We start from the raw sequence: 26776 nt of genomic DNA on the forward strand, positions 1-26776 counted from the left end.
TCAAAGAATCAAGATATTTTAAGGTTCAGTTAACTTAAAACCCTTAAAACAGCCCCTAAACTATTTGATTTATGACAAACTTGTGAGATAAAAGGCTGTGAATATTAGACGGTACAAATATTCGGTAAATAAAATAGGCAAAATATTTGGCTATTAAAATTTCAAACTATTTTTCAGAGAAAGAATTCATATTCTAACATCTTTTATAGGATTTCTGAAAAATTACGGTGCTAGATAAGGATTTAAAATATGAATATGTTTGAAAAAAGACAAAAAATAAGATGTTCTATTTATTCAAATATTTAAATTGAAAATTAAAATTTTGATTTGGTTCAAACTGCATGAATCGTGCTTATTAGATGGTTCCATAACGATTAGAATTCTCAGAAATAAAAAATAGCCAAACGCCTAGAATTCAAAATCTCTAGTTCAATTCAAGTGTTTAATTGAAAATGTGAGCTTTATAAAAATTAAAATCAAAGTAGTATTATTCAAAGATAAATTCATTTTTATCTCATAATTTTGCGATAGCTAATCATAAGGGGATGAGATCAATAAAATTGCCAATTATTTGTGCAAAAATTCCCTCTGAAATTTTATGCTTCCACCTTGATGCAGATTAAGCCAAAAATTAAACCCTTTAGCACGAGCGCGGACACATTGAGAGGGAGTATGTATATGGAGAAGCAGCGGCGCGACTTTTGTTTGACTGCTGGGTTAATTTTGGACCACTGACTCAGTAATGCCGTGCGCGCGGATGTATTATTAATTTATGGCCATCTATGCCGCTGGCGATCCGGCCGAATTTCGCGTCTAGTTTCCAAATTCGGAGCTCGTTCGGAATCGAGAGACCCAAAGACAAAGGCATAGCCGATAAATCCGAGCGAGTTTGTGTGTCGCCGCCGCGCGCGTTTGTTGTCGCGGGCAGCCGCAGGGAAGGGAATCCCTTTGAGTCGAAAAGAAACAAGTCGACGTGTCTAACGCAAAGAGCCGGCGAAAATTTTTGGCAAACGCCACCAACTATCAGGGTTTGCAGCGAACGGGGGGAACAGGTGCGCGCCGCCACCACTGGAATTAAGCTGTTAACATGCGTGTAGAGAGATGCTTGATGGCGCCGCAAAAACTCGCACAAATTATTTAACCCGCGCATCGACTACAATAATGTTAATTTACGAAACTCGCTGCAGCGGCCAACATCAAAGGGGATGTTAGTTCTTTTGATTCAGTTTCAAAACCAAATATTTGCTCACGAAGAAATTGTTATTTTGGGCATTATTTGCAGATAAATTATAAATATTATTATAGGGCTGTTAATTTTAGACGGCGCTTTAATTTTCAGAGAACAGTCGAATATTTTTAGATACGTAGTGTTGTAAAGTAAACTGGACAGTTTTAGACGGGTATTTCTAGCCGATTTAGATGTGACATTTTTCATTGCTGAATTCTTGTATCAGGAATTAAATTTATAAATAAATCAAATAAATATGTAATACATATTTGTAAAAAAAAATCAAATTTTTATTGCTGATATTAATGGAATTAATAATCTTGAATTATCCCCCTATATGTTAGGTAATATACGCTTTCATCAGATATTAAAAAAAAACATTATGTATGATGTGAATCTCATAATATCTCATTGTCTGCTAGAATGCTTCCCTAATTAGGATCATTATAATGTTGCTAAAATCGGATCCCTTCTCTTACTCTTTGCCCAGCTGTTATGAAATAAAATGCTGGAAGCAAAAAGAACTCGTAGAAGAAAATTTTATTAACATTCGCGTTGTAAATATATTTAAGAAAATTGGCTTTAAGTTTATAGCTAGCCAGTTTAGCATTGTATTGAACGGCAAAAAAACTCGCAGACTCAGACTTACCTTGCATTATTTGTCTGTAGATCTTGGTTAGACGGTTCAAAACCATGTAAAAATTGGTTGAGAAAATTGGCAAAACCAAAGCACGCACTACTTTTAGCACTTACTTAATCACTAGAACTTTATTGTTTTTGGTGGGTTCCAGCCTGATCACAGCTGTTGATGGCCAACAGAGGGGGAGGGCAGTGCAGTCAGTGCACGCCTGTGTTGCATTCCATTCTAATCGATTATGCTAAATTGGCTAAATTCTCGCAGCCATTAAACTATTTATTTGTGTTCTTGTTTGACTTAATTTGACAGTCATTTCCCTTGATTTTACATTCTGGAGTGGTCTTACATGACACAATATTTTCTTCCACGATTTGGCTTATGGGCATTTAAAAAAACGCGAATTTGGCACTGTGCCCGCTTCTTAGTGCGAGAAGAGGTTAAATGTGACCTCAAGTCACTGAATGTCAACGCAAGTTTTATCTCCACTTCTTTCATCTCTTCATAAAAATTAGGACGACTTAGCTAAAATAACCTTTTTACTTTAACCCTCTAACATCAAACACGTCAATTTTAAATAAAATTACTTTGAAACCTATATAATCGTCATCGTCGATCTATTTCACTACAATCATGTTCCCGTCGTAATCAACTGAAATTAAATAAAACTAACGTAATTGACAACATTTAACTTTTTATTGTTTTGTCCAGAATCATAATTTACACCTGCTGCATTTAAGGTGATCTTTAGTCTTGCTCTATGGTTGTTTTTACACTGAAGAAAATCTCACTAAGCCAGCTTGGAGCTTTAGGTGTAATCTGCATCCACACATACTGCTTGCATTGGAGTGAAAAGCCACTCTGCTATCAAACAATTAACAAGGTAGAGACACTTTAGCTCAAAAGAAATGCAGCGGTGGCCCCGCCTCGAAGCTGGCCAAGTGATTTTCTTCATACAGGTAGCGTTGGTGTAAGTGGTTTAAATCCTAAGCCAGTACATGGAGTTGCGGATTCTCATGTAGTCAGGAAGGTTCTCAACAGGTCCAACGGCGGCCACAGCAGGGCATCTGTCATAGATGTACTTCATGCAAATGTCTCTAACCTGCTGAGCGTTGACGGCCTGAAAAAAATCACGGTTGTTGAATAACATTGTTAAGTTTCACTAGAAACTAAAATAGAAAAGAGAGTATTGCAAAATTCATTGAGAAAAATTAGATGTTGCAATGCAGAGTTCAAAGAAACAGAATGGTCTAGTCACATGACGCATGGGTAAATAAACTTTTAACGCACAATTAGTCATGTTACTTTGCTTGGTTTATAATTATGTAAAAACATTTGTGTTATATTTTTCAGTTGAATGCATTATCAAGAAATACAAACGTGATTACTAAAGTAAAAACGATCTTCACAATCCTGGCTTCTACTCTCAGCACTGCATTTTTCTTAGTTGTAAATTAAATAAGATTTTGAAATCAGATTAAAAAAAGAAACTATGATTACTATGTTAGCCGGTTAAAAGACATGCCCAAAATTTCAAAGATCCGGGTCATAGGACAAAATTTAGATCAGTTGACAGGGGGAGACAAAAATTTCAACTCACGTCGATTCTGGCTTCCAACTCATGAACTGGAATGCGGCGGCCGTAGGTGAGCAGTTGGCGGCCGATGTCTTCGCAGATGGGAGTGGTGCCGTCAAGCTGCAGCAGCAAGTTGGTCTTGAGCAGGTTCTTGCCCCTGGCCACCTCACCCTCGGTGACAGTATTGCAAAGGTGCATCCACTGCGACTGCACGTTGAAAAGCATGTCTTCGCACAGCATCGGGTCGCACACCCAGTAGATGCCCCACAGGCCGGTGTCCTTGTAGCTCGTGTTGAACGACTGGTATGAGTGGCACAAGTTTGACTCGGCCGAGGCCTTAGCCAGGGCAGATGCGTGGGCGTTGCCAGCACCCTGAAATTTACGTGGAATAATTTATTAGATTAAAGAATAGACACTGGTAAAAAGACAAATTATGAGGGGTATAATACAATATAAATATGAGATGATTAAAGTTTAAACTTTAAAATAGGGAAAACTATTATGAAATATTTTCTGCTGTAAGATAAAAACAGTTTCAATTTTTTGTTATCGAAGATATATTTTCCAATTGTTATTGAAATTACTTTAAAAACAGATTTAATCCTGGATCAAATATGCTTATGATGAAACTCTTTAAAGATATTATGTTTAAGTTTTTGGCGGAACCATTGAAATTGCGTAGTATCCAATGAGCCAACAATAAGAGATATCACCAGTGGAAAATATTTGATTTGAAGGATTTGTCAAGTTATGAAGCTCCAAAGGTTTAATATCCTTTCAACATAGGAAATGTTTAAAAATCTATTTGTGAAACCTGTTTTAATTTAATTATGGTGATATTTCAAAGCTAAACTCTACAAGACAAATCGATTGGTGGGTCGTTTTATATTTTCAATAAAAAAGTCCCTTAACTTATGCTGGGAAATTCAAACATAATTTAAAGATTAAAGATAGCGTTTTAAAACTTACTGAGCTACATTTTTACTATAAAAATCTTTGAACTTATTTAATTTTACATTTCCAATTACCTTTTTTCGGAAATATAATATGATACAAAAAATTGTCAACTTGCAAAAATAAGACATTATATTTAAATGATTAAACTACGTTTAATATTTTGCTCTACAATTAACCATTAAAAAAACCAGTATCTAATCCATAAGGGTCATTTGAATACAAAAAATGACCCCCGCCGATCGATTTGCCTCATGAGTGTCTTGAATCCAAATTTCAGCTAAATTAAGAAATTTGAAATCAACATTGAAATATCGGGAAATTATCTCAAAATCTCCATAAATCGCTAACTTTGTCAAATTGAAAATTATCAACTTAAATGATCCAACCGACCAAAAAATCAGTTCATGAAACAGGCAACAAATGTAACAAAAAAAGAACTAAACAAACCTGAGAGCGATCCCAGGCACCAATGATGGTGTTGGCGACCATAAGGGGAATACTGTCAGGGTTAGCCCAACCGCAGGACTCAACCGCGACGGCAATGTGTGCAAGGGGCATCGAATCATCTCGTACTCTGATTTCCGAACCTGAAAGAGACCATTTGTTTATTTCAAATGCAAGCAACACAATTGAGGACTTGCCAGTGAATCGGCAGTTGGGCAGGATGGGGATTTCGGTTGACTCTCCACTGGACTTGGCGGATGGGAAATGTTTTTCAGCAAGTTTGACCAGCTCGCCGTGGCTGATGCCTCCAGCGCCTGCCAGCACCAATCGGGGACTCTTGTAGTGCGTTGATACAAACTCAGCGAGGTCACTTCTGGTTATGCTCCTGGAAATAATCTGAATTAGATTTCATTTTCCAGAGGGGCATAATATTAATAGTGGAGTAAATTTTGTTCAGTAAATAAAATGCAATTCTCAACATAATGTTTCAGTTAAGAGGTGTCAGATTGCGTTTTAATCATCATTCTATTGATAGGAAATGAACATAAAAGCACAATATTGATTTATTACTTAATATTCTGGGTGGGACCCAAGATGGTTCTGCCCAAAGCGGTGCCTTGGAAGGCGGTGGCGTGAAGGTGGTCAAAAACAACTTCCTGCAGGTTGGTCTCTACCTCTTGCATTTCCCTGCATGGTAAAAAATTAGCTTATTCACAAACCAAGTCTCAAAACACAAATCTACCTCAAAATAACGCCCCTCTCCCTTTCGATCTCCTGCTCGCCCAGCTTGGAATTCTGGATGATGTCAGCCAAAATTTCAACAGCCTTGGGCACATCCGCGGACAAACACTTGGCGTAGAAGACGGTCTGCTCCCTGGAGGTATAGGCATTCAGATGAGCACCCATGTTTTCCACCTCAAGCTCCAAGTCGGTTTGGGACCTCTTGGATGTGCCCTGCAACCGGCGTTCATTTCAACCCTTGCAAACACACGACTCTGAATGTGCGCACCTTGAAGGCCATGTGCTCGAGGAAGTGGGCGACGCCGTTGTTCTTGTCTGTCTCGTAGCGGGATCCGGAGTCAATCCAGATTCCCACGGTGGCGGTGGGCAGGCCGCTGTCCTCGGATGCCACTCGCATACCATTGTCCAGCTGGGTAAGCTGAGTGGGTGGCAAATTCACCAGCTTCTGTTTCACAGCCGATGCTGAAGAGGCATGCTGAAAGATTAAAAACAAATTGAGACTTTTACACCGGCTAAATTTTGCCCACTCTAGAATGGACCATATGATTACAAAAATTAGTAGTTTTTACGAAATTAATTTTGCAATAAATTTTTTTTCGCAAAATAACAATCTGGCTGAGCTCATATTTGCAGAGAAAATCCGGGGAAAAGTGCGGAAAAAAAGGCTAAATTAAATGATAAAATTGATTTTCTAAGACAGAGGGAACCCTGGCCGAAAATTCAAGAGACGATTTGTACACCATCTTAAGATCACATTCAATTGAATTTGCATTGTTCTGCTGATAAAATATATTTAGCTTAAGTTATTGTCGAAAAACTCACCTTCACCAAGCTGGTCTTGTTGGTGTAAAGCTTCAAAGAACTGCCTAAACGTATGAAGCGGGCCGCCATCTTTCCCGATGAAAATCTCTAAAGGGTCGAACAAAAGACGATCGTCTCCTAACAGATGGGCAGGGCATAAATTTGACTTGCAAGCGCGCGAAAGGAAATGCACACGAATTCCATTGCTCTCACGAGTCGCATTATAGAGTGTGACTTCCTGTTCTCTCGTGGTTTGCTGCTGGCCTTTTAATATTGATTTTGCCAATGAAACTCTCCGTCTCCCGCTATGTGACACTTATAACAGTGCAGAGCCTGCTGCTTGTCTTGGACCTCTGCATTAATGCCTTTTCTGATTTGGCTCTGCAGGACACCATCGTCGCCCTGGTTGTTTACATGTGAGGAGTAGATATAGATGACGCGTAAATTGATTGAAGATGATTTTTTATTATGATAAAATATTTCAGCCTTCAAGATATGAGTCTGGTGTTTGCGATTATTCTTATTTTCCTCAGCTTCTTCTCAACCTTTCTATTTCAGGTAAGCAAAAATGAAATGCTAAAAAAGTATTTATTTTACTTATTTTATAAACCAAATTAATTTTAGGCTGGACTTTTGTCAGACGTTGTGAAAGAGTTTGGTTCCACAATTTTCATATCTACACTGTACCTGATCCTGAGCGTTGCCCTTCATTGGGTGACCCTTCAAGAGTCCACCAGCAAGGACAATTGGTCGGAGGAAGAGCCCCTTGCCAGGAGTTTGGCGACTGAGGAGCAACGCTGGCCGGCAGGGAGACTGCCGCTTTATGCTACTCAGAGATTTTGTAAAATAAATTTATATAACTATTGCTTATTGAATACTGAAAAAATTTTGCACTTAGGCTCACTCATATATTACTACACGTACAAGTGGACAATGCTGAGGATCGCTGATTCGAAATATTACGACGACAAAGTATGGATCAAAAGATCCAACGCAGTTGGAGACTCAGCCTCAACTATAATTGAAAACGGATATAATAAGGAGGTTATTGAATTAAAATAAATAGAATTTGAAGTATGTCTCAACAATATCACAGCCACTATATTATAGAGGAGAAGCCAAATTTCTTACTTTAATGGATATACTTGGTAAAAAATATTCAGTTATTAAATCTTCTTCAGATCGATTCAAATCTTTAATGAGTGTGTTTTTAACACACTTCGCCATATACTTTACTCCATATTATAGCCATGTATTTTGATATTTTTATGTGTATAGTCATATATTTGGAATAAAACTTAATTAACAAACCAAATTAATTTAATTCCACTGATTCCCATTCCAGAGAACGTAATTATAATAGTTCGTGATTGAGACAATCAATGATGTGATGTCTTTCACACATTTCAATGGCATAATAGCCCTACAAAATTTTTATAAAATTCAATCTTTATGCCTGTATTTTGCAGCATATGATGTGAATTGTGTGTTGGAATAGGGAGAAATTATTCTAATTATTAAAATGCCAATGACATGACAGAGCGCGCATAGATAAATTCTCAAGCAGCCCATTCTTTTTGTTTCTCAACCCGCAGGAAAAAAATCAGCGTTTACTTGGCGAGTGCATTCGATTTGACACGTACACCTGGCTGAGTGCCTGGCTGCGCCAAGTAACCAAAGTACTAGTCACGGCCTGATAAATAGCTTTCAGAACTCCATCTCCTCCACCTCCGCCGTTATCATCCTCCCAAGACGGAGCAAGCCGCCGAATTCAATTCGCTTTTCACCGCGGTAGCGAGTTGCATCTTAGTCAGTTCAGCAAACACCTTCTTTCGAGACACAACATACAGCCTATCATGAGCACGGCAACCTTTACGCTTGCCTTGCTTCTTCTTGTTTCAGCAGATCATTTAAAACCATGCATAGGTGAGATCGAAATTGGATACTTTTAGCTCAAAAATATAATTTAAAAATTCACTTACTCGGAAAAAGATGTAAATTATAAATCTTAGTTAAAATTTAATTGAGTCTTTTTAGTTTTAATTCGTATAAAAGTTTTATTCGATTAAATTGAACTATATTAAGTGGGGTTCAAAAAAATATTGGTTAACGTTTTGCTATAAATAAATTCGTAAGATATTTTTATGATTTCCTCGGTAAAACTGTTTGATGTTATACACCCTAATCAATTGAGCTGTTATTCGTTACAATTATCAAATCATTTTTTTGTCAATCAATCAATCACTGCTTGCTGTTTATCTTTGGTAAGTAGAAATTACTCATTTTCGAGATGTGTACCGTGATATGGATCAATTAAAATATACGTTATACCAGGCACTTCTTTTTTTCAGCTGAAGAAACTTGTAGTCTAGATTCCGGAGATTGCCATGCAGATGTTAAATCAGTATTTTTAGATCAACAAAAATCTGAAGGTATTGTATTTTGAATTTTAAATTTATCACGCCAGATAACTATAAATTAGGCGAGAAACCTAAATCATACAATACAATAAGAATCCGAGAATCCGTCAATTCAATTCGCTTGTAACAGCTTGTAAGTTTTCATCTAAAATGAATATGTTTTGCAAAAAGTCAGATTTTTTTAATATGTATATTGCTCTGCAGAATATGTAAGACAAACCTATATTATGTGCCTTTTCTCATAATTGTAATTATTAATTTATTTTTTACAATAAAATCTCTCAAGTCTGAAGTCAAAACAAAATCTTATTGAGCTAGCTTGATATATTTTATATTAATTCAAATAGATTTCTGATCACCGTCTGAATCGTCACGTAGGCCAAAGCAGCGGGAAATAGCGTGGCGACACTGATAACTGTTCAAGCTGAAAATGAATAGCAAAAAAACGCGTGCAAAATCGCACAAAAAGACGCGCCTCCTTTCAAGTTCAATGGCTAAAGGAGGACTCTTTCCAGGACAATCGCGATCAGTCACGGCGTTGGATGGGGGAGGGGGTTATATCCTCTAATATATTTTTGTTTTTTCTTCTGCCAGCTGATGCGTAAACCGATAGACACAAAAAATGAGAAAAAAATTTAGTTCGTCATTAAGAAAAAAATGGTTGCTGGGGTAAAAGGATTAAATTAGAATTGATGCAATTGCATTTCGGAAGGATGTTATAGTGCGTATACGTATCTTTAAAATTCTGATTTCTAGACTACTTTCCCTTTCATAAGCATTGTTTGGCGCGCGCACAGGAATAAATTATAAAGATCAAGATCCCACGTTCATTTTGAAATGGCATATATTATAATGTCACCTTTTGCTCATTCAGAATAAATAAAAAATTACTTAAAATTTTGCAAGCTCCTAAAAGCTTAAACACCCAAATTTATATTATTATCCATTAAACGGAATTAAACTATTTGTGTTTTTAGCCTGTTAAATTATGACTTATTAAGCGTCGGTTTTCTGTTTCTTGGTAAAGGATGGAAAATTATTAGTAATTTTATTTATTATTCCTAGTGTTAATATTTTTCCTTCAAATTCCTATCACGCACGGTACAACTGCTGAATTGGTATAAAAATAATGAACAATGAACCCGCTAGATTTTACCTGACAATGAAGCGAATTGCTATAGACTGTGTGTGGATGTTTTTTGGGCTTTTTGCCGCTCCAGATCTTCTCAATCATTCGCTGCCCCCTCCCTGCTCCGAAGGTCACAGCGGGGCGCACGTGCTGCCACCGCCAGATGTAAACAAACGCCAATCAACAAAATTTCGCTGTCGTCAGGCCGGGACTTCGGGTTAAATCTCGCGAAATTTGGTCTCTCGTCTTCTGCTTGAGTCCGGAACCGATCAGATTTCTCATTTTGAATCTCCATTGTGTTCTGAAGGGGCTATTTCCCATTGAAATGTGTTAATCTCCGCGCAAAATCGGCCGTGAAGAAGCAGGTGCCATAGTAGAGGAGTCTCCACTCCACTGGAACTTCACTTTTGCCCATTTTTGTCGTGCGTAGCACCCCCAAAAACATTTTATTCAATCTCAACATGATTCGGTTCATTTTATTACCCGTCTTAATTGCTTTATTTGCCAACGTTCGAGTGACTAGTCAGGAATCGCACAGCGAAACTCATGGTTCGTACCGTTCGTACACTTCTTCCTTCATTGAATTTTTCCTTGTTTTGGTTTAATTTTTATTTGTGTTATCAATTATTTATTTTTTATTTAGATTCGCTAAAATATTGTTTAGAAAGAAGTATTAAACCAAACTTAATTGAATTTTTGAGAGAAGCAATGGTGTGGTTGACGTGATCAGGAGGGAGCGGGTTATGTCTTCTTTTTTTCTCGCAGCTTCCAACGCAGCATCCGCTCTCATCATCTGAATCGAGCATCATAAGACAAAACGCCCCCATCTTGAAATTTATGGAATTAACTCCCATTCAAATTAATCAAATTTCAAATAATGTTGTCAGTTCATAATTCAATACAAACTCAAAAGAAAAATATTTTTTATTTTGTGAAAAACTTTTTACTCTTATTTATGAGTAACTTTTGTTATAACAAATTTTAAAATAAATAGCTCTCCTGTTGTGTTAATAATTTACGTGGCAAATTTCATTAATTTAAAAGCTAATTGGTCAGTACAACTTGTAATTTTTCCCAAAGAATTGTTCAAATGGTTAAAAGAAGAGACAACTGTTAATTATAACGTGAAACGTTGCTTTAAATGCATATAAAATACAACAAATAATTCTTTTGATGGGATTAAAAGTTGACCAAAGGCCTCGACATTAGTCGTTAAAGTAAACAAAAATAAAGACCAACGATGGTGAGCCCATGCATAAATTTACATTTTATCTTTGTTTAAGCAGCGTCTTATTGCACAGTTGCCTGTATCTATAGATATCAGGATTTGAAATCCTGATACTTTTGATGAGTAAATTTCCTTTAATTTCGCAGACCTTTTGGCCTTGACTGTGGCCACCGATGAGACTGATGGATTCAGGCGTTTTCTCCGCTCGGCCAAGGTGTACGACATCCCTGTCACAGTCCTGGGCCAAAATGAAGCTTGGGTTGGCGGAGACATGCATTATGCTGGTGGTGGACAAAAAGTCGAGCTGCTGAAAAATGAGCTGGAAAAATACAAGAATGATAAAAATAAAATCGTTCTCTTCACCGACAGGTAAGAATAATTTTAAATTAATCACGATTAAAAACTAAAATTCTCTTAAACAGCTATGATGTGATTTTCCTGGCTGGCGTGGATAAAATTTTAAATCAATTTGAGAAAAGCGGCGCCAAAATCCTGTTTTCGGCAGAAGGCTTTTGCTGGCCTGACAAGAATCTTGCTTCTAAATATCCTAACGTGCTACTTGGAAAGCGTTTCCTCAATTCTGGTGGTACAGTACAAGTTTTGCTACCTCTTAAGTAGTTCAGTTTTTTCAAACCATAACAAATTCTTTAAAACTTTTAATAATTCGTGAAATTAAGAATTCCTTGACTTAATTGTTTATTTCCAAAATATTTTTATGCAATAATTTAAACTGGGGACAATTGTAGCTTTTCATCTTAAAACTTTAAAATAAATGAAATATTGCCAAGATTATTTGTGAAATAATTTTGTGCTTAAATTGAACAGGTTTTATTGGCTATGCGCCTGAAGTTTATCAACTCGTGTCTACTTGGAAAGGCACGGCCAAGGATGATGATCAACTGTTTTACACCGAGCGCTATCTGGACGATGACGTACGGGCTGCACTTAAGATGAAGCTGGACCACAAGGGAGAAATCTTCCAGAATCTGAATGGAGCTGTTGGTATGAACAAATCCAAGCTACCAGTAATCGGATGAAAAATTATAGTGGGTTTTATCAGGCGATATTGAGTTGGAGTTCTCAGACGAGGATGGTGCCATCATCAACAACGTTGTGTACAAGACAAAGCCACTTATTGTCCATGGAAATGGCCCAGCCAAACAGGCTTTGAACACGCTAGGAAATTATCTCGCCAAGAGCTGGGACCCAAAAACTGGTTGCACTACCTGCGAAACAAACTTGAGGGAGCTCCCAAAGGATGTATGAATTTTAACTTTTTGATAATAACGCAAATTTTTTTTGTATTGCCTGTCGTTCAACAGTTTCTTTAATCAGTGTAACACAATCTAGACTTCCTGTTATGCTGGAAATGCATTCTCACCCCCCATAGACAAAAGCATATTTCTTTTACTCTTAAGTTTATGTGTATCACAGTAATCATTTAGTTTACTTATTATACTTATGTTAGAGTCAATGCTAAAATTATCATTTTGTGGCACCATGACGTTTTAGGGAAAACCTTGGCCTGTGGTGTTGGTTAGCATTTTCATTGGGCAACCGACCCCATTTTTGGAGGAATTTATCAACAAAATTGTTGCTCTGGATTATCCTAAATCTGCCATCCACCTTTTCATTCACAACAAGGTATGGTATTTGCTACTAAATATACAAGAATTATGAAGCAAACGCGTTTGTAGGCTGAGTACCACGCCAAACAACTATCCAAATTTGTTACTGAACATGGATCAGATTACCAAAGTGTTGAATTTATAGAACACATTGAGGATACCTGCGAGGAGAGTGGCAGAAACAAGGCTATGTGAGCTAAACTTTGTTGCTAAAAATTAATCTATACTTAATTTCAAAACAATAAGAAAACTTGATGCAGGATAAAAACACTATGAAAATCAGAAAATTATAAAATGACATTGATGTCAACATAAAAATCTGATCTTGATTGAAAAATAATTTAATCTACTGAGATTTGAGTTCATTGGGGAATTGATTTTTATTCTGCTTTTTCAAAATTTTCAGCTCGCATTGTGTAGGTCTGAACTGTGAATACCTCTTTGTGGTTGATTCCATTGCCCACCTGGACAACAAGGAGACTTTGAAGAACTTGATTGAGCAGAACAGGTAATAAATCGCTCACTCTACCTGTTGTGCGGAATTAATGATTAATCTCGTTAGACCGGTGATTGCTCCTCTTCTCACAAGGCACAAAAAGGCTTGGTCCAACTTCTGGGGAGCGTTAAACTCTGACGGCTATTACGCAAGGTCGGCCGATTATCTGCAAATCGTCGAAGGGGAGCGCAAGTGAGTATTTGCAATCTTGCTGGCTAGTTCGCACTCTGCTTTGGTTGGTCGGGTTGTTCAAGTGGGCTTTGTCAGTTTGTACTATTACATAACGCTTGCAAAACGGCGGCGGTCAAGGATGGGCTGTTGATTAGATGATTAGTCCACTCTCTTCCTTGTAAACATTGGTAACCGACTCTCGTGAGCCGAGCCGTTTAGGACACCTTGATTTATAATGCGATAGAAATTTTCCAGTAGAGAAATTAGTTTTATATCTTTCCAGTTTTCTAGCAGGTTGTACATAAAATAATATAGGTGTTTTAAATTTGTAAATAGAGCATTTTTATTGTTCCGTTTACAGGAAAGAGCGAGCAACAAAATATTAGGATTAATTGTATTATTTGGTCAAAAAGCGGGCAGCCGCTATAATGCCAGATGGTTGTTGTACTTTGCGTTGCCAGCGGGCAGGAAGAGAGTAGTTATGAATGGACTCGCCGTTGTGTTTCATTGCTGCATTTGAATACGTAATGCGCACGCTGCGGAGAGAATCTTGGGGCCACACTCTAATCAAAGGCAATGCTGAAGTCTGTTTTGAAAGTGCGTCTGTCAATAGAGAACTTGTTGTCTGCAAAGCACTCGTAAACTCCAGCGTCCATTTGGGTTGCTGGATCGATTTCCAACTTTGACTTCATTCTGTCCTTTCCCAGTTCCCACTCGTGAACCTTTAATTCAAAAAAATATTCTTGAAACTCTTAATAAGTTTTAATTTTTGAAAAATCAAAATTAGATTGTCAAATATCAAGTGTCAAAATGAAGTTAAAATTCCAATTTTTCACGCAATTTAAATTATAGATAGAAGACTAACTGGGTATAAAAAATGTTGAGATTTTAGATTGGAAAATGAATGTCTGGATGATATGAAAATTTTTCCATGGTTGGAATTATTAAAAAATATTGCATAGAGAATAATAGCACTGCTGAACCAATTCTGTTGTTATTCACTCTGTACCATTTTTTTTTAATATTTTAGCATGGGTTGTTCAGTCCTGGAAACCTCTATCATCCCATCTAGACACATCTAGAGATTTATTTTCGCATTTTCTTCTTAGAAAAAAATTATGTCCAGTTTGTTTAGTAACTTTAAAAATTTGAATGAGATTTTAGTTACAAATTTTTATTTAACTTCAAATATCATTGGCTAATTTTAGTCAAAATGTCATCTTTGGTTAATGTTTTGGAAATTATTCAAAACATAACAACTTACATGCAGAAATGCGTGAGCATAGAGCTCAACTCCATCTTTGTACCAAGTGATTTGTGGACGAGGCTTCCCCTTTGCAGTGCAAAGAAACACTATTTTGTGTCCGAGCACAAATTCAAAATCAAAATGAGATGCCACGATAATTTTCGCTCCCTGCAACGGATCGGTTAATTTACGAGCTCAAGATTTTAGCAACAACTTACATCGTTATTGTTGTAATATTGGTCAGACTCTGGATCTCGGTACTTGCCATTGATGGGCATTCCGATTTGGACCCTGCTCTTTGTCCGACCTTTGCCTCGTCCCCTCCTCGCATCACCACCTGTTAAAGTTTTAATTTACCATGATAAGTCGGTTTTTTGGTTAGTGTGCTTTGGTGCATAACTGCGGTTTCACTCACCTGATATGATGACTATGAGGATGAGTACGGCGGCACCAACCCAGTTGTAGTTCATGTTGGCTTGTGTCGCGCTCACTGAAGTGATATGTGTCTGTATCGCTGACAAATTAGCCACTTCTGACCCTCCCCACTTGGCTCACTGTTTGTGCCCTTCCTTCCCTCTGCAATTACTAATAGTCTGCAAGTACTGGGTGGCGAAATTGGGATAACGCGAGCCACATGACTCTCTGCAATGTTCAATAATTGGCGTTAGAGAGTTGGACACACGCCTTTATGCCTTTCCCAATATGTGATAAATCAAGTCGTCACTTTTAAACTCAAATCCTGTTTTTGGTTTTGTTTAAAAATTATTTTGGTGGTAAAAACGCAAATTTATTTTTCTAGTGTAGAATCGCTCCACTGGTCGACACATTTTTTTGTGACGGGACATGAAACACAACGATATATTGGCAATACTTTGCGACCATCTTCTGCAATTGCTTTTATGTTTTTGGGGATGCCAGACATTTTTTCATAAAACTTAAAACTTTCAATCTTTATTTATAAAATAACTACAGCAAAACATCGCGTCTAGATTAGTACAAATTTATTTGATCTAAACCCTAAAGCATGCAAGTTTAGTGATGTAAAAGTTAACTGTTGTAAATGACGTAGTCCGTCCTGAAACCCCTGCGGTCAATAGCGTACTGATTGTCTGCTTGGCACTCATAGTATCCCGCGTCTTTCTGCGTCGTCGGGTCGATTTCCATCTTGGACTTGATAATCTCCTCGCCTATCGGCCACTCGTGCACCTAAAAACGCAAACGCAAAATCAGGTTTTTTTGCTTTGTTTGACTTTTGAGGCATTACCTGGAAAAATTTGTGTGCGTACAACTCGATTCCATCTTTGAACCACGTTATGTGGGGCCGCGGAAGTCCCTTGGCCATGCAGAAAAAGGTGATTTTTCGCCCAAGCATGTAGTCCAACTCGAAATGGGATGACTTCACAATCTGCGCCGACTGGAAAAAGATTTTTTTAAATAAATTTAAATTAGATAGAATTCACAAATATGTATAGATTTTGCAGTGGCTACTTCCATAGTAAAACAAAAAAGGAATAGGAGACTCAAAGTGAAATAAATGTCACACTGTACATCTAGACGTTTCGGTCCCGCAGGTCTCATCAGAAAAATCTATTTGTAAATTAAATCCCCCAAACGGTTTTCTTTTCATTTTTCAATTAATTGTTGATAGAAAGAATTATTCAATAGCAAATCCATGAAGCGAGTTAAAACTTAATTTTAAACCAAGCACTTCTAATTAACTTTCCAAAAACTCGCTAACTAAAGAGATAAAAACCAGTCGATAAAATAAGTCCTCTGACTGATGGTTGGTGTTGCGAAAACTCACGTCATTGTGGTTGTAGTAGTTATTATTTTCCGAGTTGCGATGGATCATGATGGGCATCCGCGAGCCCATTCCATGTCGTCCGCGGCCGCCGCCCTTGCCCCTGCCGCCGCCTCCCCTGGCCGCCTCATTGACCACCGCCAGGTACGCGGCCACCACTATCAGCAGCAGCAGCAATTTTCGCATTTGTTGTCTGTTGTCAGCACGCGCGATGAAAGCGATAAAGCTACGCAGCTCTCTCTGCCCGTCGATTGGGCCCCTTTTCTCTAAATTGAGTCCCCCTGCTGATCAGCCGCCGACCGACCCCTCCAGCCAAGAGGTTGTTGGCTCATTATTGGCCATTATCACGCCTCATCATTGCCCAGTTTTCTCTGCTTGCACAAATTTAAACCGGCGGCTGGCCCGACCTCTATTATTGGATGATCATTTCGATAAGGGCCAAATCCTTTTTGTGCACGACACTCAATTTTTTGCAGAGGAGTGTGGAATGTGCCGCACATCAGCGCCTGCTACCTGGTGCAGGGTTCCATCCTGGCGGACGAGCACCTGCGTCCCACCTACACCAGCTCGCGCGGCGTCGACCCGGACATGGCCTTCTGCGAGTCTCTCCGCCACAATGTAAATATTCTTTTAAAAATAGACTGAAAAATGGTGATTCCCATAGGTGAACAATAAGGAATGAATAAGTTAAATAAATTAAACACGTTCTCCTCATGTAAAGCTCGCTGTTCGGTTACTAAAAGCCTTGGATTGGTTGTGCCTTACCCAGAAAAATTCATACTGCTTGTTCAAACCTCAGACTTCATATTTTTTTTTTCATTTTGAGCCACCCATTCCTTATTTGTTTGCCTGTAAATATATATAAAATTCTTTTCTTAGTGTTAATCTTACTTTATTTATTTTTTTCATTTATATTTTTACCCGTCAGGCCACTATACTTACACGATTTCGTAGGATATCTTCATGTTTGTGGACAACCTGAAGGACTTTGGGCATTTGATACATGCGGACAACTTTGACACCTCGCATATGCATAACGAGCTGTACCAAATTTTTGACAACCAGTGGGACTTTGAACAACGCTACATTCACCCAAACTATACTGCATGCTTCAATCCTAACCACACTAATCTTCAGGTGAGATAATTAAAAATGATATATAAAAAATAATAAATTTGCACATGTTTAGCCGTGTCCTGATGTTTATTGGTTCCCAATTGTTACCCCGAGATATTGCGACGAACTTGTGGCTGAGATGGAAAATTTCGGCCAATGGTCTGAAGGAAAGAACAGCGTAAGTCTTTCCAGGATTTATTTTTGTTTGGAATTTAATTTTTGACAATGTTGGGCTGGGTTGAAAATATTTCGGGATTTGTGCACAGTAATTTTGGCCTCTCAGGACCCTCGTCTGGACGGCGGGTACGAAAACGTGCCCACCCGTGACATCCACATGAAGCAGGTGGGAATGGAGCAGCACTGGCTGGAGTTCCTCAGGGTATACGTCAGGCCTGTGCAGGAGCTAGTGTTTCACGGATATGTCCACGACGTAGGTCGAAGCCCCGACTGCTGAATTTTGCTGTGCTGTCTTATTTTGTTGCCCTTAATGCAAATCTCCCCCTGTAGTGCGCAAATTCTCATTTTATTTCGTGTTGCGAAGGACCCCAGAATCAAAGGAGGATACGAAAATGTCCCCACCAGAGATATTCACATGAGACAAGTAGGAATGGATAAAGTTTGGGACTATTTCCTTGAACAATACGTGGGACCGCTGAGCAAACATATTTTCTGGGGATACGGTGGAGTAAGAATCCAGTCAGTTCACTCGGGTCTTAGATTAGCAGTAATTGGCGAAGGAAAACTTGCACTATGTAAATTTATATTGCACTTGTCAATCAATTTCTTGCCTCCCATTATTAAGGATAGTTGCTATCTAATCTCGTAAGTATCAGCTGCGGGCTAGAAGTCTCATTGTAGTTGCAATACTGAGTATGAGAGTCTCCCAAGTAATAACTGCAGTTTAAATTTTTTCATTGGGTACAAATGATTTTTAGTTTGGACAGCACATTTTGTAAATACTTGCACATTGCAGGAAACAGTAAACAAACATGAATTGGTCTTGAGTTTTTAGCCATTGTAAAATCAATTAATAATGAGTTTGTCTTTTTGACTTATTAATTATTTAAATATCCGATTATTTAGTGTTTAACAAATTGATAATTATTATTTTGGAAGAAGTTTAACTGTAAGAATCAAGTCTAACGTTTTCGACATGACATTTATTCCATCATGAAATTTAATTTTTACGCTCTTGTCAAAACTACACTAAGGAAACATAATATGGTTTGGCATTAATTCGATTCTTAAAATGCTTTGAACAAAATTGTGTTAAAGTTGTAAATTATGATTGCTTGTTTTCTGTTTCCCTACCTTAATCATGGCTATGAAACTTAATATTAAAGTTGCTTCGTTGGTAATTACAGCCTCCTCGAGCCATCATGAACTTTGTTGTTCGTTATCGGCCTGATGAGCAGCCGTTCCTTCGTCCCCATCACGATTCCTCCACTTACACAATCAACATCGCGTTGAACACCCCAAATGTGGATTTTGAGGTTTGTATTTTAAATTTACAAACATATCCTGTTTTTCAGCGTCTGATTCCTATTTCGTATCAGGGCTCAACTATATTTGTTCTTATTGCTTAAATTTTCAGTCACGTTCATCACACAAAATTTACATTTTCCAGGGCGGTGGCTGCCGTTTCATCCGGTACAACTGTTCCGTGGTGGACACTCGAAAGGGTTGGATGCTGATGCACCCTGGCAGGCTGACCCACTACCACGAAGGTCTTTATGTCACAAAAGGCACCAGATACATTATGGTCTCTTTCGTGGACCCTTAAAGCGCTTGCTGAATGTGGATAAGTGCAATCAACAGCTTCCATTTTTTAGAGTCTAGCTTTTTAAGCAATCTGCATTTACTTATGTACATAATCTCAGCAGCTATAGTTGCTAAAATGAGCAAATAACCGCGATTATGTCGCCTGTCTCTCTATACATGACTAATCTGTGTTGAAATTCCAGTCTTGAAATGTTAGGCTGACTCCAAAAGTCACATATATGTAGGCCAACTAACTTTTCAGTTCCTTTTTACTTTACACTGTTTTGATATTTTCTTGTAGGTGGAAAATCACGAATAAATGTGAATTTCATCTAATAACGACTGTTTTTCTTTTCCAAGCAAATGTACATACTTGTAAATAGTGTTTTATCTGTTGGGGGCTCTGCACAGTAGAACATTTCAGTCTTTAGGATATGAAATTAAACATATGCACACCCAGAGGGGTGTGGAATGTGCCTTTTGTCAGCTCAAGTTACCTGGTTAAGAGATCTTTACTTCACAACCCTGAGATAAGCTACTCCTGCAAAATATTCGACCCTGAGAAGGCGTTTGCTGCTTCACTTCGGGAACAGGTGATACTCAGCTTGCTTCTGGCCGCAAAATGAACCAAATTGTTTGCCTTAGGATATCTTCATGTATGTCGACAGCAGATTTCATTACGGCTATCTCGTTAGTGCTGACAATTTTGATCTTTCCCACGTGAACAACGAATTGTACCAAGTGGAAGAAAACCGATACCACTTTGAGCAGAGATACTTGCATGAAAATTACTCACTTTATTTGCAGCCTAATCAAACTCTCAACCAGGTAAGGAGTTTCTCAACTAAGTCAATAGAATTATTTTTTTAGCCTTTAAAACTTCTAATAGTACCATCTTTTGAATTATCAATTCGTTGCTAAGCATAAGTGATGCATTTTAACGTAAAATTGTGTCAGCCTTTAAAGACCGTGTTTCGATTAAGAGAGGCAATTACAATTCCAATATAATCCAAAAGTTAATTCATTTATTGATTTTTTCCTTGCTGCAGCCTTGCCCTGATGTGTATTGGTTCCCATTATTCAAACCCAGATTTTGTCAAGAGCTTGTGGCTGAGGCAGAGGCAAATGGTTCTTGGGTAACTGGAGCTTACAACGTAAGTAAAACCTACACTACTTCTCAAATATAAATATTCTGAACCAAGAAAGATTTTTTGCCAAGACGTAAACACATACTAAAAATAAAAAATGCAATATAAACTTCTTAGAATTGGGATAAACTATTTTTATGATCGCTTCTTAAAAATAAAACGGGATGCAATGTTTTGGTTTTGGCGAAATATCATTTTATTGTGTTCTATTGAATGAGTCTAATAATAGCTGATTTTTTATAGAAGTTCAGTACAATTTTCAAACTTTCCAAGCTGACTTACTACCAATTCATTGGGAAAAATTATAAAATTTTGTGGCACATTTTATTTATATTTTCAGGATCCAGTTCCGACTCAAGACATTCACATGGAGTACATTGGTCTCGGCGAGATGTGGGATCTGATGCTGAAAGAGTATATTTTGCCTCTTGTGTCTGGTGTCTTTACCGGATATGAGGATGTAAGCAACCCCATTTTTAACTGCTGATGTCGTCTTATAACACTTGTGACAATTTCCAGACGCCGCACTGCCCACACAAGTTTGTGGTTCGCTACCGGCCTGACCAGCAAGCATTTCTGCGTCCCCACCATGACACAGCGACCTACACAATCAACCTGGCACTCAACAATGCCAAAATTGATTATGAGGTTGGTTTTATTATTTGATTAATATGGGCTAGTTCAACAAGGAATAAATTTTATAGGGCGGTGGGTGCCGATTCATCAGGTACAACTGCTCCGTTCAAGATACGAGAATTGGCTGGATTTTGATGCACCCTGGCAGGTTGACTCACTACCACGAAGGCCTGCCTGTTTCCAAAGGCACTAGATACATTTTGGTTTCCTTTGTTGACCCTTGAAGAGTCACGCATTTGACCATTTGGTTATTAATTTCATTTTAAAACAAAAGAGAGATATTCATATGATTTTTTTTTTAAACAAAGAGTAGTAATGGCAAGGTTTTGTCAAAACGCCTTTTAATTTTATAGGATACTGTGCCGCCTAGCATGCGTGCTCTCCAGGATGTATAAAAAGAAGCAAATAAAGCTTTTCTTTTCAATGGACCCAATTTTTAATTTCATTATTTAAATAAATATAATAATAATCGACCAGTTAGAGTAACTTTAAATTTGCACGAGACACAGGATTCAACTTTACTTAATGTTACGTAGTAGGTTCTTGTGCCAGATAAGAGATGGCGATTCAATATGCAAATTGCGCTTCGCAGTGCCTGAAGAATCAAAGCTATATTTTTGCAGCAAAGGGTCAACCCTTTTATAAATTCATCACCTCTATAGTTAGTTGGTATTCAAACGAAAAACATATAATTTAGACTTCCAAAACTTCTTTCATCTGCAATTAAAAATAGGTTTAATTTAAAAAAAATACTTGCTGAATTTCAAAATTACTACGCAGTATTGTAGCATATCGTATTTCTCCAGAAAAATAAAAATAATTTATTATATGTATATATGCATAACATTGAAATCGTGATTTTTGTTCACAAAATTACTTTCTTATTCAGGGAATTGGAAAAATGAACTTCAAACACTACAGAAAATTTTTCACTCGAACCAAAGATTTGAACTGTTGCATAGATTTAAGCCGTTTTTAGGCAATCTTTAGACGGTTTAAAAATGACTTAAAATTGCACGATTTTTAATGCTCATTTGATGGCCCCTAGACGTTTGGAAGCTCAGAAAAAATAGCCAACCGTCTAAAATTCACGGCCCTCGAATTGAAACTCTAAAGGCCAAATCTATCGACGAATATCGGTTAAAGGGTGATAAGCCCATATGTCGAGCCGCAACAGCATTTACATTGCGCTCATCGTGTTCGATTGGCGAAATTTGGAGAGGATATTGGCGCCACGCTTTATTTGCGATGAGCGACGTGCTCGTCTGCAATTACGTCGGCAAACCGCAGTGCATTAGGCGCAAAACCAAAATGCACACGCCGCGCGCGCTCTTCTTCCCAAAGACCGCAAACTGCTGCGCAAATCAAGCCCTCCACTTGAACGTATATTCCGCTGCGGCTTTGAATCGCAGGCCACGCGCGTCCATCGCCAGGCATGCAGGAAGCGGAGTCCTTTAGCCGGCAGTAATTGCTCAGCCCGACCAGCCAAACATTCAAACTCGCAGTGTCAAAAGCACGCCGAATTAAACTATGTTTCGCAACTCTGCATATATGGCATGACTTCAAATTCGCTCTGAACTACACCGCACTAGAGAATGCGAGCACAAGCGTTTGATGTGCCGCGCAGCAATTTGGAATTTAATTTCGTCTTTTGTGCACTCGGTTTCATCCAATTGAGCTAATGAAAGTTTAGGAGCTTTAATTTTCGTTCCTGAGGCTTAATTATTTCATTAACTTTACATGAAAGTGAGAAATTCTGTCTGTTGAGCAAATAGTTTTGCTTCATTAATTTTATGGTGAAGCGCAATTTGAAGTTGATGAATTTCAACTACAATATAAATTTAATTGTGTTTATTAACATGATGTTTGGCTCATGAAATGTATGAAGCTGATATATATGGCTCGATGAAAAATTGCGTTGTTTGGATTTGTTTCTTTTTAGAACCTATTTTCTCAGCACTTCACGTGGGGTATCGCTCAACGGGTCCGAATACACTGCCGAGCGGATAACATGGAGCCCGAGTGGCCGCAGAGAGAGGAGCTTTTGGGCCCAAAGGGAATGGAGTGTGTGCCTTATATCTGACTTTCTTATTGTATTTAAATGACGAATCCATTTGGATATGAGAGGATTACAAAAGCCTACCGACTCACTACTTTCTGGTTTGCACCTTACTAGCATGCATGAATTAATTTATTACTGTCTAGCATTTCAATAAAAAGACCCCGATTCGGGGGCAGTAGCATGAGCTGGTTCTTTTCTGGACTGGACTTCCTCCAAGTCCGTGCGCCAATGTTACTAGTTCGTGATGTTATTGGGACACGGAGTTTTCGCGAGTTGTTCGCTATCATGGGGTCGTTCATCTCAAAAGAGATGAACCAATAAAATAGCAAGACAAATAAATTATAAATAATGGTTAGATATGTAAATTTAAAGTAAAAATTTTCTCTTATAAGCAGAAAATACATTTCTAAGATCGCAGAGATAAAAATATTTTGCGCCTTCTTTTAAAAATAGGGAAAAATATCACACAAACTAAAAAATTTGTACCCTTGCACGGATATTTAGCTCAGTTAAAAGATTTTACTAAGATGTTTCAAGAATTAAAAAAGCTAATTATTTGACTTCATTTTTTGACCCACATGACAATTCAAAGCTCAGAAAAGATATCATATAAAACCTATAGCTCTATAATGATTGAGATAAATTTTTTTAAACAAATGCTTCTATGGCTTAGTCATGTATTGAATGTTGACGATTGCAGGGCAGCAAAAATGTTTTCTTGAGACGTCGGAATATTTGGCTCCTCGTATATAGCGACGTGTCCAAAGTAGTCCAAAGCAAGCATGCCGGCACATCTTAAGGGTTTTCACGAATGTGTGTTTACGCAGACCACCGATTTTCCTCTTTCCCGTAGTAAAAAGGCAAAGTTTATCTTGTGCCGGCGTTGCTCTTGGGGGTTTGCGAAAGAGAGAATATCCTTCCGCGCGCGTGGAGAAATGGAAATGCGTGTTATTGCTGCCTGGCAAAATAGCTGGAGAGCGCGCGGGCAAAAAATAATACAAGGTGTTTTTTCAAGCCGCTATCAAATTAGAGCAGGGAGCGAGCCGAGTGAAGGGAGACAGACCAAGGAGTTCATAACGGCACTTAATTGAAAGAAAACAAGAAGGAAATTCAATATTCCGCGCGCAAAAAGAAGACGGAGCGGCGCAGCACCCTCAGCTTGGCAGCTGAATGAAAGAAAACGTCTTTTCATACGTGCACCCCTTTGACCGTTCACCCTTCTCTCTCGCAGGTTTCCCTTTTTAATTTCCAGTAGCAAATGGTAATTAAACGGACGTTTTTGCTGCATTCGAGCCCAAATAGAGAGTCTCTCCTAATTAAAAAAATTGGGTGTAATTTTTCCAACTTCACAGTAGAACAAGACTTTTTGCCGGAGACTACTTTTTCGCTGCCAAAACTCAAAGGGAATTGAGAGAGAAGAGAGTCGAAAACAGCTTTTTTGTGACTGTAACAGAAACAGTTTCTGGTGGACTCTTCTAATTATGCCCCAGACTCCCACCCATCACGTTAATTACACAGGGAAAACGTGTAATGAGTTGATGGTAGAGCAGTGCACGGCTGTCGTTTGAAAACAGCAGTGGTGTTTGATGAGCGTTCTTTTCATCTCCCGCACTATTTTGCTGTGTAAAATGTGTTTCAAAGAGAACAGTAGAACCATATGCAACGTTTGAAATAGAGAACAAGATAAATGGGTGAATGTCTATGTTAATAAATCATATGTACTTTGTTTAGCACATTATAAAAAACATGAATTAGGAAATAATAAAGTTTGCTCTTCTAACGATAGCTGAGCTGTCCGATTATATAATCCGTTTAACATTAATTTTGACTTCCACATTCTCAAGCTCCTAAGCCATTCCGTTCAGTGTTAAAAATTGTATTTGGTTTAGAGTCTCTAATCCAAAAATTTAATTGGTAGTTGAGACCAAAACTGGATATATATTTATTTCTATTTTGAAAAGGCTTGAGGCCAAAAATCAGCTTCAATTTTGTGGATAAATTTGCTAGTGTTCTTTGAAGGAACATTTTAACTCTGTTTTATGGCCAACAAATTCATTATTATTAAAGGCCCACTAAGGTGAGCTTTTGTCGGCACTTTGAAGTTTGAAAACACTCTCGTTGACATTCAGCTGTCGGTAATTGAATTGCCAGTAATTTGATTCAAACTAGTAGTTTTCACTCAACAATCTATTCCAATTACAGTTTGTTTTAATTACAAAATGGCGAAAATAATTCACAGTTGGGGGCCTTTAAAGGTAAATATTCTTGGCGTTAGTGAAAATATTGACTACTTTCGCGGAAGCAAAATTAATGTATTGCATCGGTAGTTATCAATTGTTTAATTAATTCAGTTTTCCCAATTAAACTTTTAAACATACGTTTAAAACGAATTCGTAATTCATCGAACTATTTTCTAAAAATAAATATGAGTATATGTGCAGGAAGTTTCTTGCCCGTAATCAAACAAACGTGAAATCTCTGTTTCCCATCTCTTTTTTATTTAAGCTTCTTATAGCTTCTTGGAACTGAATTCGATTGGTGTTCGCTGGAGAGACACTTGCGGTGAAATAGCCTCGCTATCTGACAGGTCAGTAAATTACAATATCTTGCGGAAGAAGCGTCGTTGGCTAGCTCGTTCCAATCATACGGGCCGAGATTGCATGATCCGAGTCATCATCACTCTTTTTCCGCCGCGTCCGAAGAGAACGAACGAACGAATCCCAAATTAAATTAAACATACACTCAGTCAGCCGGGCGCAGGCATGTTGAAATAAATTATTGGCTTTTCGCGTGATAGATTCCGCAGCCCCGGGGGCCGCCCCGAGAGGATTTGATATATTAGATTCTTTGTGTGTATTTCCCACTTGATATTGAATGCAAATTCCTCGGATGCGTGATCGAATTGAGAAAAATTTCCCTCCCAATAAAGTAACTGCGCGAGAGTGGCGCGCAGGCGAATTCTGATAAATGGAGTATGAATAGGGGCACGTCTAGGGCTGCCTTACATATAAAGCCGACTCGCGGGGGATGTGACAAATAGTCGATTTAATTTTCTGCAAATTCCCCCACGAGATTGTTCGAGGTGAACTTTTTGGCACGCGAGAGCATTCGAGTTGCGTCGAAAAGACCCCCTTTGCGGCAACTTTCGTTCGTTAAAGACCCTGAAAATCGGTCATTTCTGCCAATGGCTCCTGAAACTCGGCGAACGCCTTCTTTTCACGTCCCCATTCTTTGGCAGTGCAGAAAATAAGACTGGCTGCTCTCGTTGGCTTTTCAATGTCTCTAACACCGACCGACTGGCTATGGCTACACTGCCGGTTCACCTTAATAGAATTTCGCCGCTTCTCAAGAGAAAGATGCTCACTCTCGTAAAAAATTCAATTTCTTATTTATTTGCTGGCGTGTCGCTTTTGTGGCTGTAAAATTTTATTTTGCGCCGAACGCTCACGGGCAGCGCAGCTCGCTGCTTGCGTATGCAAATTTACTACTTTATTATTGCATTACGGACATCTCGATGCATTTGGCCACGCCGCCGTAAACGGAAAACGACTAC

General features: G+C 38.2%; 6 protein-coding genes across 8 annotated transcripts; 3 read left to right on the forward strand and 3 right to left on the reverse strand.

The window, feature by feature from the left end:
• Positions 1-2539: 2539 nt before the first annotated feature.
• LOC135945952 (mitochondrial-processing peptidase subunit beta) lies at positions 2540-6526 on the reverse strand. The gene is made up of 8 exons (XM_065493902.1): positions 6403-6526; positions 5849-6055; positions 5582-5793; positions 5410-5526; positions 5037-5224; positions 4843-4982; positions 3463-3810; positions 2540-2982 (listed from the first exon to the last, which is right to left on the reverse strand). Exons 1-8 carry the CDS (start codon positions 6469-6471, stop codon positions 2842-2844), a joined length of 1422 nt encoding a protein of 473 aa, XP_065349974.1. The 5' UTR covers positions 6472-6526; the 3' UTR covers positions 2540-2841.
• Positions 6527-6534: 8 nt separating this feature from the next.
• Positions 6535-7673, forward strand: LOC135945953 (transmembrane protein 138). Its single transcript, XM_065493903.1, has 4 exons — positions 6535-6797; positions 6867-6939; positions 7006-7222; positions 7280-7673. Exons 1-4 carry the CDS (start codon positions 6667-6669, stop codon positions 7441-7443), a joined length of 585 nt encoding a protein of 194 aa, XP_065349975.1. The 5' UTR covers positions 6535-6666; the 3' UTR covers positions 7444-7673.
• Positions 7674-8160: 487 nt separating this feature from the next.
• Positions 8161-19716, forward strand: Plod (procollagen lysyl hydroxylase). Of its 3 annotated transcripts, none has more exons than XM_065493098.1 (16): positions 8161-8307; positions 8733-8813; positions 11305-11527; positions 11581-11744; positions 11984-12160; positions 12219-12418; positions 12671-12802; positions 12856-12977; positions 13193-13294; positions 13349-13474; positions 16977-17118; positions 17455-17637; positions 17690-17794; positions 18158-18301; positions 18981-19109; positions 19244-19716. In XM_065493098.1, the coding sequence occupies exons 1-16, from the start codon at positions 8238-8240 to the stop codon at positions 19397-19399; spliced, it is 2256 nt and encodes a 751-aa protein (XP_065349170.1). In that variant the 5' UTR covers positions 8161-8237; the 3' UTR covers positions 19400-19716. The 3 variants fall into 3 exon arrangements, with proteins under 3 accessions (XP_065349170.1, XP_065349169.1, XP_065349172.1); XM_065493097.1 differs by lacking the exon at positions 18158-18301 and adding an exon at positions 17900-18046 and having other exon boundaries at positions 8163-8307; XM_065493100.1 differs by lacking the exons at positions 8161-8307; positions 8733-8813; positions 18158-18301 and adding exons at positions 10122-10479; positions 17900-18046.
• Positions 13772-15246, reverse strand: LOC135945418 (immunoglobulin domain-containing protein oig-4-like). Its single transcript, XM_065493103.1, has 4 exons — positions 15115-15246; positions 14918-15036; positions 14718-14867; positions 13772-14175 (listed from the first exon to the last, which is right to left on the reverse strand). The coding sequence occupies exons 1-4, from the start codon at positions 15167-15169 to the stop codon at positions 14017-14019; spliced, it is 483 nt and encodes a 160-aa protein (XP_065349175.1). The 5' UTR covers positions 15170-15246; the 3' UTR covers positions 13772-14016.
• Positions 15621-16772, reverse strand: LOC135945417 (immunoglobulin domain-containing protein oig-4-like). The gene is made up of 3 exons (XM_065493102.1): positions 16504-16772; positions 15964-16113; positions 15621-15905 (listed from the first exon to the last, which is right to left on the reverse strand). Exons 1-3 carry the CDS (start codon positions 16684-16686, stop codon positions 15747-15749), a joined length of 492 nt encoding a protein of 163 aa, XP_065349174.1. The 5' UTR covers positions 16687-16772; the 3' UTR covers positions 15621-15746.
• Positions 19717-19976: 260 nt separating the features above from the next.
• Positions 19977-21589, forward strand: LOC135945416 (procollagen-lysine,2-oxoglutarate 5-dioxygenase-like). Its single transcript, XM_065493101.1, has 5 exons — positions 19977-20205; positions 20427-20531; positions 20866-20985; positions 21045-21173; positions 21230-21589. The coding sequence occupies exons 1-5, from the start codon at positions 20032-20034 to the stop codon at positions 21383-21385; spliced, it is 684 nt and encodes a 227-aa protein (XP_065349173.1). The 5' UTR covers positions 19977-20031; the 3' UTR covers positions 21386-21589.
• The last annotated feature ends 5187 nt before the right edge of the window (positions 21590-26776 follow it).

Source organism: Cloeon dipterum, chromosome X, assembly GCF_949628265.1.
Source record: "Cloeon dipterum chromosome X, ieCloDipt1.1, whole genome shotgun sequence".
NCBI lineage: Eukaryota > Metazoa > Arthropoda > Insecta > Ephemeroptera > Baetidae > Cloeon > Cloeon dipterum.